Source organism: Callorhinus ursinus, unplaced genomic scaffold (assembly GCF_003265705.2).
Source record: "Callorhinus ursinus isolate GAN/ISIS: 27379988/994484 unplaced genomic scaffold, GSC_fseal_2.0 scaffold39, whole genome shotgun sequence".
NCBI classification, from domain to species: Eukaryota; Metazoa; Chordata; class Mammalia; order Carnivora; family Otariidae; genus Callorhinus; species Callorhinus ursinus.
Genome location: NW_027397101.1, coordinates 17,669,542 through 17,681,802, shown reverse-complemented (window position 1 = coordinate 17,681,802; position 12,261 = coordinate 17,669,542). Strand labels below are relative to the sequence as shown.

Genomic DNA, 12,261 nt, shown 5'->3' with positions numbered 1-12,261 from the left:
TCATCTATGTGTTAGGAACTCCGTGTAATTCAGTGGTTGTGAGAGTGACATCTGGTGGTTTCTTTTTAATTCTCATGGTTTCTCTGTGCTTGACTAGAAGTTCTCGGCAATTCCAGAGAATTGTTGTGTGAGCTGCTTTGCTTGATACTTTACACACTAAGTAGCTTCTTTTTTTTTTTTTTAAAGATTTTATTTGTTTGACAGAGAGAGTGAGAGAGAGAGCACAAGCAGGGGGGCGGCAGGCAGAGGGAGAGGGAGAAGCAGGCTTCCCGCGGAGCAGGGAGCCTGACAGGGGCCGGTCCCAGGACTCTGGGATCATAACCTGAGCCTAAGGCAGGTGCTTAACTGAGCCACCAGGTGACCCCACACAAAGTAGCCTTTGAGGATCAAGTCAGTACCACTGATTTGGCTCAAACTCTGAAAAGCCCAGCATTCCTTCTAGATGCAGTCCTTCTGAATGCCAATTTTCCCTGAGAGATTTTATTTTAGCATGTATAATGGACAAACAGCTGCCTTATTGGGGGGGGGGATTTCTGTTTAGTTCGGAGAATTTAGGATTTTGAGTAAGGGATGATACCTGTGCCATCCTCTCTGCCTTACTCATGAGGAGGCTTGAACCCTGAGAGGTTGGGTGTATTGGCCAAAGTTACATTGTTGGTCAAGGTCACTTGGCTCCCCCGTGAGCTGAGGTCCTGGGCTCTGTGCCTTTAAGTTATGTTTATCATGTTGGGTAATGCACTGACATTAAAGGATGTGAGATGAAGGCATTTTAAGATGGGAGAATTAAAGGCAGTTAACATTTTTGAGCACCTTTTTGTTATAAATATTACCTCATTCAGTTTTTTTGTCTCTCTTCCAAAAGAGGATGCAGAATCTTTAGTGTGAAAGAGTTATCAAGGAAATCCAGTGAGGGATTCCAGGTCTGTTTCTGAGTCCACTGATTCATCCCATTTCTGAGTGCTTATTAGTACCCTATGGCATTGTCTTTATTGATTCTGTTTTGAGTCAGACCTGTTGACATGCATTATCTCACTAGCATCCTTGCTACAATCCAGGGAGGTGGTTGGAATCCCCATTCTATAGGTGGGGAAGTGGAGGATTATAAGGGTGAGAACCCTTCAGAGTCAGGGGTAGAGCTGAGATTCCGACCCAGGCAGGTCTAAATACAACTTCCAGGCCTAAACCACTTTAATGCTTGAGTGAATCATTGAATAAAACCTCACTCGCCAACATGTAATGGTTGCTTAGTAAATATGTGCTCAATTTATTTTTGTGTTCAAAGTAATCCTTTCTGTATCCCCAATTTTCACGATCAGATCTGTGATTTTTGGTAAATGTGAAACTTAAAACAGAACTTGTGGGGTAATATTAGAGTACTTTTCTGGCATGAGAGGAACTAGAGAACTATATTAATGCAGTACTTGGAGAGTGTGTGAAATTATTTTCAATCTCAAGTGATGACTGTTTAAAATAAAAACTTTTTTTTTAAGATTTTATTTATTTACTTGTCAGAGAGAGAGCGCACAAGCAGGGGGAAGTGGCAGGCAGAGGGAGAAGTAGGCTCCTCGCTGAGCAAGGAGCCCGAGATGGAGCTCGATCTCGGCACCCTGGGATCATGACCTGAGCTGAAGGCAGCTGCTTAACGGACTGAGCCACCTTCTAAGGCACAATTTTTTTTTCTTCTGGCAGCTGACTTACTGTTTGTATTATTAGAATTTAAAAAAACTCTATTTTTTAAAAAAAGTTTATTGGGGCGCCTGGGTGGCTCAGTCGTTAAGCGTCTGCCTTCGGCTCAGGTCATGGTCCCAGGGTCTTGGGATCGAGCCCCACATCGGGCTCCCTGCTCGGCGGGAAGCCTGCTTCTCCCTCTCCCACTCCCCCTGCTTGTGTTCTCTCTCCTCTCTCTCTCTCTCTCTCTCTCTCTCTCTCTCTCGCTCTCGCTCTCGCTCTCGTTCTCGCTCTGCCTCTCTGTCAAATAAAATCTTTAATAAACAAAAACAAACAAACAAAAAAGCTTATTTAAGTAATCTCTACACCCAGCATGGGGCTTAAACTTATGACCCTGAGATCAAGACTTGCATGCTCTTCCAACTGAGCTAGCCAGGTGCCCCTTTAAAAAGCTCTATTTTTGAATAATGTTTGAAAACCTCCAGTTTTTTACTTTGTGTATCCCCTCAAAATCAGGTTTTACAAGCCTTCTGGGCAGATTCAGAAGATGGGCTGTCATGTTTTTTTCTTTTTTATCTGCTACATTTGAGAATTATGTTCATCGTCTGATCTTTTTAAACCTTGGGAGGGTCACATTTTGTTCACTGCAAAGGCAGGTGGGAACTCGGAATGTGAGTGTGTCTAGTGTATGGGCCCCAGTTGCTTTCCTTCCCTTTGATTAAGAGCCCTGTGGGTCAGTTAAGTTTTCACAGAGAACTTGCTTTGATGTTAATCCTCTAATAGGAGTATGAGTGGTGTTTGCACCCTTCCTACCCACGCTGAAGCTGGGCTCTATATTTGGCTTCAGTGGGTTTCAGGACCTTGCTGCTCCCTCATACAATATGAAATTAAAAAAAAAAATGTAGCGTTGCATCTAAGACACCGCTGGTGGTAACCCTCCGGATGCAGTTGGGGAGTTTATATGCTCCACAAGGCCATGGGCTCGTTCTTGGGCTTGACAAAGAGATTACAGAGAAATGGATGGCAGGTGTGAGCATAATGAAAAATTACTCCTGAGAGGTGAGCTCCGGGTGCATATATTTTTTAAAAAGTTCTTTGCCCAGTCTTTCTTCTATTTTTTTTTTTTTAAGTTTTTTTAATTTATTTGACAGAGAGAGACACAGCGAGAGAGGGAACACAAGCAGGGGGAGTGGGGGAGGGAGAAGCGGGCTTCCCAAAGAGCGGGGAGCCCGATGTGGGGCTCGATCCCAGGACCCTGGGATCATGACCTGAGCCGAAGGCAGACGCTTAATGACTGAGCCACCAGGCGCCCCCCAGTCTTTCTTCTAAAAGTCACTTCATGAGGGGCGCTGGGTGGCTCAGTTGGTTAAACGATTGCCTTCAGCTCAGGTCATGATCCTGGAGTCCCAGGATTGAGTCCCGCATCCGGCTCCCTGCGCGGCGGGGAGCCTGCTTCTCCCTCTGACCCTCCCCTCTCTCATCCTCTCTCTCTCTCTGTCTCATTCTCTCTCTCAAATAAATAAATAAAATCTTAAAAAAAATAAAAGTCACTTCATGGACACACAATAAAGATTTAGTCTTTTAAATGAATTAACCCTGGTTTAGAAAAATAAATATTTGTTGACATTATAGTGGGGAATGATGTCACTTAAGTTTATATATTTCTCTCTTAACTAGCAATGTGCCCCTTCTTCTTATGTGTGAAAAGATCTACATCTAATATCTGAAAGATCCTCCTGGTATGTCACTGTGATAAACTATAACAACGGATGTCAGTCTGGTTTCCCATTTTGAACATCTTTTTAAAAATTAAGTTATATTTTATTTTCATTCCATTACAGTTAACATACGGTGTTATATTAGGTGCACAGTACAGGTGTACAATATAGTGGTTCAACAACCATTTTGAACGTCTTCGTTCACCAGGGGTGAACATCATGCAGAGGAATGTTTGCAGTCCTTAGGACCCGAACACCCATGGCTGTTAATCCCCACCCTAGTCCCCGGGGAGGTTTGGGCATCCTCTTCATGTCTCATGTCCTGGGAATGGTCCAGACGTGCCCCAGGGCCAGGGGTAGAATCTGTGACTTGTCAGAGTTCTTGGCAGCACTAGGGTTCTTTGAGTCCTTGGTACCAAGCACACAGCTTCATTGGTCAGTAGAGTGGAATGGTGGGTGAAAGCTCCAGGGAGGAGGGTCTGGGGCCATGGGGTGGGGGTGGGGGTCTCGCACTGAGGAGGAAGGTGTCTACAGAGCCCCATCAAACCTTGTCATCCTAAAGAACAACAGTTCAATGAGAACAGGGTAGCATCAACTCCTAGACCCAGGAAGTCATCCATATGAGAGAGGGCAAAATGGAGGTGGAGGCAGAGGAGGAGGAGGAAGAAGAGGAGGGGGTAAGGGAGAAACGAAGAGGCCTAGGAAGTGAGTCAGCCTTTTGGATTTGTGGTAGCTAGCTTTAATTTTCATCATGTTTCTTCCAGCTTTTTCTTGGAGTAACATTTGCCACATAGTCCTTTTCATACTGCAAAATAAAATTCAGATGGAGGGGCTTGAAAAGTTGTAAATCCATTGGGTCTCTTTGGAAGTTAATACAGAGTGTTCATTCATTCATTCATTCATTTATGAGAGAGCATGCTTGTGCATGTGTGGGGGTGGGGGAGGGGCAGGGGGAGAGGGGGAGAGAGGGAATCCCAAGCAGGCTCCACACCCAGTGCAGAGCCAAGGTGGGGCTCGATCTCACGACCCTGAGATCATGACCTGAGCTGCAATCAAGAGTCGGACACTTAACCAACTGAGCCACCCAGGTGCCTCAATACAGAATATTTAAATTACTACTGGTAATAGCATATTTGTCATTTTTATTCTTTGCCATGCCCCACTAGGGATTAACAGAATGTAAACCTTTTCATCAGTGGTATCTTAAGATTCTTAGATAGATATTTGTTAAGAACTTAGGGTCGCCTAAATGCACCTGCATGCATTTGTGCCACTCAGAATATGACAAATGTAACAAATTGAGATGAAAATTGCTTAAAAAGCCTTATAGTTGATGCAGCACCCCCATCCCCCTTCCTCACTTCTGTGTCTCTTCCCATAACCAGGGTCCTCCATCCATCTGGGGGCAGGGGGAGGTTTCAGGCTCCCCACCCAGCAGGAGCAGGCCCTGGAGTGCCAGCCTTTCATCCAGAAGGTCCTCCAGGGACTCTTTCACATACAGGGTTAGCCCATTTGCTAAATCAAAATAAAACCGCTCAAGGTAAGGACCTTTCCTCTTAAGACAAGGGTACTCAGCCAGCTAGTCAGCAACGATTATTTGCTGAGTCTGTGAAGTGCAAAATACTATGCTGGGTTATAAAGTGGATTCGAAAGGTGTACGAAGGCCCTTGACTGCAGCCAGGGAGTCAAAATAGGCTCTGGAAAAAGGTACCATTTTGAGGCAATGCATGATTAGGAGCCAGGTGTGGCTCAAATAAGCATTTGTTACACTATGCCCAAGGGTAGTTGCTCCTCAGGGTTGGCCCAGCGTGGGAATGGGGGAGGCCAATGCAGCAACCTTCCAGGAAGAAACTAAACACAGGGGCTTTCCGATGAGCATGTCATATTTGTCAGCAGCATGATCTTGCCTCTCTTACTGTCTTTCAACTGGAAGGACTCTGGATGCTTCTCTGATTGTATGTGTTTCAACTGGAGTTCACATGTTGAGCCTACCCAGGCCTGGGAAGTTTAAGGGAAACAGCTTGTGGTGATCACTGGGCAAATAAAAACCACCAGTGGAGAAGCACTGGGAAGTTGGTGGTGAGTGGAGAAATAAAATAAAGAGGCCATAGGTAGAGAAATCTAGTTATGCTCTGTGGAGAATATATGCGGGTGCTGGGTTGGAGGCTGTTGACTAGCCGTCGGGTCTAATGCCAGACCTAGGGATCTTGATGGGAATCCACAGAGGAAGGGAGCTCCTGAAGCAGCGGCAGCAGAGGGATAGAATTTGAGCTGGGTGTTGAAACCTAGAGAAACAGAAGGAAAAGGACACGATTGGCTCCTGGGTATATGCTGCGGGAGGTCTGAGCAGATGTCTCTGACTTCTGGTCTTTCTTCCCCCGGCAGAGTCCACATCAGTTTTCTCACGGATCAGGGAAACCATCATATTTGCAGGTACCTAGGGAGAGAGTGTGTTGTTGCTGTTAATGTATAATTTCCACAAATTACAAATATAATTCCCATAAAGATATAAAATGAACGTGTCAAAGTTTAATTTGACCCATCAGTGGAGGAAACCAGTGAGATGGTAAACTGATTGAAAGAGTATTTGAGGAACTGGGTATTTATAGGCTTAAAAAACAAGGGTAGATTAAGATTGCTAGGTCATACGTAAAACTGGGTAATGCCCTACAGGGTAATAAAACTGTAGTCTTTAAAAGGTTTTCCTGCCATTCAGAAATCTAGAAGTTAACGTGTAACCTCACACTGTCTGCGTTCTAATCAGATAGTAAATAGTCAAGTCAAACACAAGGATATTCTCCTAGAGAATGAGAGAATTGCTGGGAGGAATTGTTCAACAATGCTGCGGTATGACCTTGAGAAGACACTGTCCCCTCCTCTCCCCGCCTCGGTCCCCACCGCTCCTGCCCAGCTGCCTGAGTTCCAGATTGTGCATAGTTTGGACGTTAAAAAAAATAACTGGAAGTTGAAGATCTGAGATTGAATCCCAGTTCCTTCCCTTACCAGCTGTGTAATATGGGTCAGGTAATTACCTACGACTGACCTGGATTTACTTGCTATGAATGAGGAGGAACAAGTGAGATAACTTTTGTAAAATTCCTGGCACATGATAGGGGCTCGATCAATCAGTTCTTCTCTTTACCTTCCTTTTTTTTATATATATGCAAAATTTTATTTATTTATCATATATAGAGAGGGGGAGTGCCTGTGAGCAAGGGAAGGGGGCAAAGGAGAGGGAGGGGGGAAGAATCTCAAGCAGACTCCTCAATGAATGGGAGCCTGGGGCTGGGCTGGATCCCGAGACCTCGAGATCACAACCTGAGACAAAACCAAGAGCCAGATGCTCAATGGAGCCACCTAGGTGCCCCACCTTTCCTCTTTTTATTTTTTTATTTATTTTATTTTTTTAAAAGATTTTATTTATTTGACAGAGAGAGACACAGTGAGAGAGGGAACACAAGCAGGGGGAGGGGCAGAGGGAGAAGCAGACTCCCCGCTGAGCAGGGAGCCCCATGTGGGACTCGATCCCAGGACCCTGGGATCATGACCTGAGCCGAAGGCAGATGCCCAATGACTGAGCCACCCAGGTGCCCCACTTTTCCTCTTTTTAAATGAAAAACGTTTTTCACCTTTTGGCTGGCCTTCATAGATGAAGTTCTCTCTCTCTCTCTCTCTGTCCCTCTCTTTCTCATCTCTAGTTTATTAGAATAATATCCTAGAACTCTGGTAGATTTTCTCCATTCCTTTTTTTTTTACATTTTATTTATTTGAGACAGAGAGAGAGAGAGAGCACAAGCAGGGGGTAGTTAGCAGAGGGAGAGGGAGAAGCAGACTACCTGCCGAGCAGGGAGTTTGATGCAGGGCATGATCCCAGGACTCAGATCATGATCTGAGCCAAAGGCAGATGCTTAACCCTCTGAGCCACCGAGGTGTGCCCCTCAATTGGTCATTTTTAATAGTGGCCAGAGAAGCATCTTTTTACTCTTGGCTTAGGTTCTTTTGCTTCAGGACTAGCTCATTTCTCTTCTACTAGTTGGTTTATGAGCTTCTGCTTTTGCTGCAGGAAAGTGCGATTAAGATTGAATTGCCTTGACTATACCTACCTCCCAATGTAGTAGATTAATGGGTCAGGGATCCTAAAGTCTGAACTTCTTTTTTTTTTTTAATAAAAAAAATTTTTTAAGGTTTTTTTTTTAAAGATTTTATTTATTTATTTGACACACAGAGAGAGAGTACAAGCAGGGGGAGCAGCAGGGAGAGGGAGAAGCAGGCTTCTACTGAGCGGAGAGCCCGACATGGGGCTTGATCCCAGGACCTCGGGATCATGACCTGAGCTGAAGAGAGACACTTAACTGACTGAGCCGCCCAGGAGCCCCCTCGAAGTCTGAACTTCTGCCACTACTTACAGTGTTGTTTCTTCTTAGTGTTTGTATACTTTTTTTTCTTTCCTGCCTAAATGTAGAGCTCGATGTAGTCTAAACATTGTTTAGTATCAATTGTCACACAAGGGAAAAGTTCTATAACCCTCTTTCCTCATTTCGGCATCATAGCTGGAAATGAGATGATGTAATCAGTGCCTTGATAGCCTGAGCTCAATTTACTCATTCATTAGGCAACGTGTATTTATTGACCAACTACTCTGCCAAGCCCTGGTGATTTTTCTGTAGACATAAGTAAGAATCTGCTCTGATGGAGACAGACTGTAACCAAGTAAGTAAACAAGATGATTACAGATTTTGATAAATTTTATAAACGAAATAAATCAGATGACAAGAAACTTTAAGCTGCTATTCTTAGTAATTTTAATTGAGGTTATTAGAGACATTCTCTTTCTGAGTTGGAAATAGAAGGATGAGAATGAGTCAGCCACAGGAAGAGTTGAGTGGAGAGCATTCTAGGAAGGAGAGCATGATGAAGAGAGGTGAGGGATGAGTTTGGCTTGTTCAAGTCACAGAAAGACAGACTTGCACATGAAATGGGGTGAGCCAGGGTGCAGGTCGGTGGAGAGGTGGTCAGAGGGTGGTAGAGCCATCTAGGGCTCTGTAGATCATGGGAAGGAATTTGGGTTTTTTTTAAGTGCAATGGAAAGCTCATAAAGAGGCCTAGGACAGGGAGCCTGGGTGGCTCAGTCGGTTAAGCGACTCAGGTCATGATCCTGGAGTCCCGGGATCGAGTCCCGCATCGGGCTCCCTGCTCGGCGGGGAGTCTGCTTCTCCCTCTGACCCTCTTCCCTCTCGTGCTCTCTCTCTCTCATTCTCTCTCTCTCAAATAAATAAATAAAATCTTTAAAAAAAAAAGAGGCCCAGGACAGTGAAATGGCACAAGCTTATGAAAACAAGAGAAAGAAAAGAATACAGCTGTGTGAAAACTCAGATGGAGGGTGTCAAGCGTGGGAGTGGGGAGACCAGTGAGTTCCTTGTGCTTGGGTATGATGGTGGTGGCACAGACGTAGGGAGAAAGATGCTTTGAAGAGTGGACTAGTTTACAGAGAGTCCCAAATATCTGAATGAGAGCGTGCATTTGATTTTTGGTAAGTTTGTGAGTGGAAGTGTATTTGTAAGTGTGTGTGTGACTGTGAGTTTGAGTGGGTGTGAGTGTGTATCTGTGAGGTGTGTGTGTGTATTTGTAAGTGCATATGAGTGTGTGTGTGTGCACACTTGAGTTTTTTCCTGTTGTAGCTTTTGAATGGGCAGGCCAGTGGCATGAAGGAAAGGGCTGCCTTTGTGGTATAGATTAACTGGGGCAAGTTGGTGGGAGGAAGACTAGCCAGGAGGTTAGTGGAGCTGGATGTGAAAGGAAGGCCCAGAAACTTGGCTGTGGAGTAAGAGAAGACTAAATTGGGCAAATCCAGGGACGCCTGGGTGGCTCAGTTGGTTAAGCGACTGCCTTCGGCTCAGGTCATGATCCTGGAGTCCCGGGATCGAGTCCTGCATCGGGCTCCCTGCTCAGCGGGGAGTCTGCTTCTCCCTCTGACCCTCCCCCCTCTCATGTGCTCTCTCTCTCTCTCATTCTCCCTCTCTCAAATAAATAAATAAATAAATAAAAATCTTTAAAAAAAAATAAATTGGGCAAATCCAGTTGTTTTATTCTGTATCTGGATGAATGAGACCGAGAACTGAAACATAATTCCTTTAAGGAAATCACACTCTTCATATTAGCCCAGTGTGATTGCTAGTTTTATCTGTCTTAATTATTTAAAAAAATTGAACCTCACTAAAATTCATTTGCTTGATTTCTCTGGAAGACAGCCCGTTAGTAAAAGTTGAGTGAATCTACTGCATCCCACCCAGATTGTTCCCTAACCCTCGCTCCTGCACTTATGTACATACTCATTTTCTCACATTTGGAGTTCTTAATTCTTGAGAAACTCATTGTATTTTTTGTTCCCCTCTAGGACATCTTTGAAGATGCAATGGAAACCATCTCTATGTAAGTAGTAACATAATTAAAAGTATATAGTAAAGAAAAATTGATGGTTCTCTTATATAAAATGTGTAAATATTTCTTCCTTACTTTTTGAGAGTTGTGACTACTGCCAAAAAGAAATCAGTTCTGTAATTCAGGAGTTAGAATGTGATAACGCTTAAGAAAGAATCTATCTGATGTTACTAGCAAATATATTTTTGAGTATTATTTCTTGTAACCTTAATTCAACTAAAAAGAAGAAATGTTTTCCAACAAATTTATTTGTTTATACCCAACCCTGTGACATCTTGTGCATGTGTTTTTACATGAGTAACCTCATATTGTGGAATTTCACTTTTGGTGTGCTCTTAATTTTATTACAAGCATATCCTATAAGTCTGCATAGTTTTTGTACTGATTTTACATGATACCCTGTTAGAGCAAGTGGAACACTACAATTATCCATTTCTCCTTTGTTAGACATTTAGGTTGTTAACCAGTTTAAAAACTTAAAACTAAGTAATGAGTATTTTCATGTATATAGCTTTGTCATGTTTTTTAATTATTTCCAAAGATTAACTTCACGGATGTAGGATTACTGGATTAAAAGGGATAGAGATTTTTATTGCTCTTTATACAATATTAAAAAAAAAAAAGATGTATTTATTTATTTTAGAGAGAGCCCGAGTGGGAGGGGCAGAGGGAGAGGGAGAGAGAATCCAAAGCAGATCCTGCGCTGAGTGCAGAGCCTGATGGCGTTTCAATCCCACTTGTAGATGGCTGCCATCTCTTAGGTCTTCACATGACAGACAGATAGACAGACAGACAAACAGGCCTCTTCATACAAAGGCACTAATTTCATCATGGGAGTCCCCTTCTCAGGACGTCATCTAAACCTAATTTTCTCCCAAAGGCTTCATCTCCAAACACCATCACAGTGGAGGTTAGGGCCTCAACACATGAATTCTGGGGGACACAATTCAGTCCATAACACTTTCAAAAGAGTTTTATCAGTTTATGTGGTTACCAATACTGTGTAAGTGAAGTGGTTTAAAATGTAGAATCACGGGGCGCTTGGGTGGCTCAGTTGATTGAGTGTCTGACTCTTAGTTTCTACTCAGGTCTTGATCTCAGGGCTGTGAGATCGAGTCCCTCATCGGGCTCCACGCTCAACAAGGAGACTGCTTGAGATTCTCTCTCTCCCTCCCCCTCTGCCCCTCCCCCTGCTCATGCTTGCTTTCTTTCTCTTTCTCTCTCAAATAAGTAAACAAATCTTTAAAGAAAATAAAATTTAGCATCACCACTGGGTGCTATTTGAAACGGTTTTGCTACTCAAGTAATAACTAATTGCTTAAGTTTTTAAAATTTTTCTTTATTACCGTTGTTTACCACATTGTAGTTCCTTTTATATAAGTTCTAGTCTAACATGCTTAACTTTTTCTCACTGTCTCTCTTACATACTTATGAACTTTAAAACAGATATACAGTTTAATCTTTTGTTATATTTGCTTCAGATATTTTCCCTAATTGCTATTTTTCTTTATGTTAGTTATACATTTTTATGTTGTCCAAAAATTTTAATGTTTATATTGTTGAATGTTTGTTTATGTGAAAAAGAAGAAAGTTGTGATTAGGACTAAAAAAAATAAACTCTTTATTTTGGAATAGTTTTAGATTTATAAAATTATTGTGAAGATAGTACAGAGAGTATTTGGAAATGGACTTGAATTAGTCATAAATGGATATTGCAAATTCTAGGGCAACCACCAACAAAAGGGAAAAAATATAACTGATATGTAAGAAGGAGAGAACATGAAATTATATAAAATACTCAATTAAAATCACAGAAGGCAGACCAAAATAGGAACAAAGAACAAGGGCAAAAATTAGAAAACAGTAATAAATATGGTAGATGCTAATCCAGCCACATTAATAATCACTTTGTGTATCAGTCATCTATATGTATCAGTTAAGACAGAGATTGTCAGCATGGGTCAAAAACAGGACCCAACTACTTGTTGTCTATGAGAAACTCACTTTAAATATAAAGACACATATAGATGAAAAGTAAATGGATGGAGAAAAATATACCATGCCAACTCTAATGAAAAGAAAGCAGGAGTAGCTATTAATTTCAGACAGAACAGACTTCAAAGTAAGGAAAGTTATCAGAGATAAAGAAGGGTTTTACATAATGATAGAAGGATCAATTCTCCAGGAAGACATCACAGTTCTAATGTGTATGTGTCTCACAACAGAACATCAGAGTACATGAGGCAAAAACTAATAGGTGACTCTGCTACCATAGTTGATGACTTCAATGCCCTTCTCAGAAATGGACAGATCCAGTTGGCAGAAATCAGTAAGGGCATAGTTGTACTAAAAATGAAACTACCCAAACGAAAACCCCTGAACTTAAGGCAACTGGATTTAATTTAAATCCCTATCTCCTGCTAACCCTAAAATTGCT

At 42.5% G+C, this 12,261-nt stretch overlaps 1 protein-coding gene across 4 annotated transcripts in view; it reads left to right on the top strand.

Moving 5' to 3' along the window:
• Positions 1-12,261, top strand: part of TTC39B (tetratricopeptide repeat domain 39B) — a 116,424-nt gene that overhangs the window by 26,686 nt on the left and 77,477 nt on the right. For all 4 annotated transcript variants that reach the window (XM_073880824.1, XM_073880823.1, XM_073880825.1 and 1 more), the window contains exon 2: positions 9,781-9,815. In XM_073880824.1, the coding sequence (XP_073736925.1) occupies positions 9,781-9,815 (35 nt within the window). The remainder of the gene's footprint in view (positions 1-9,780; positions 9,816-12,261) is intronic.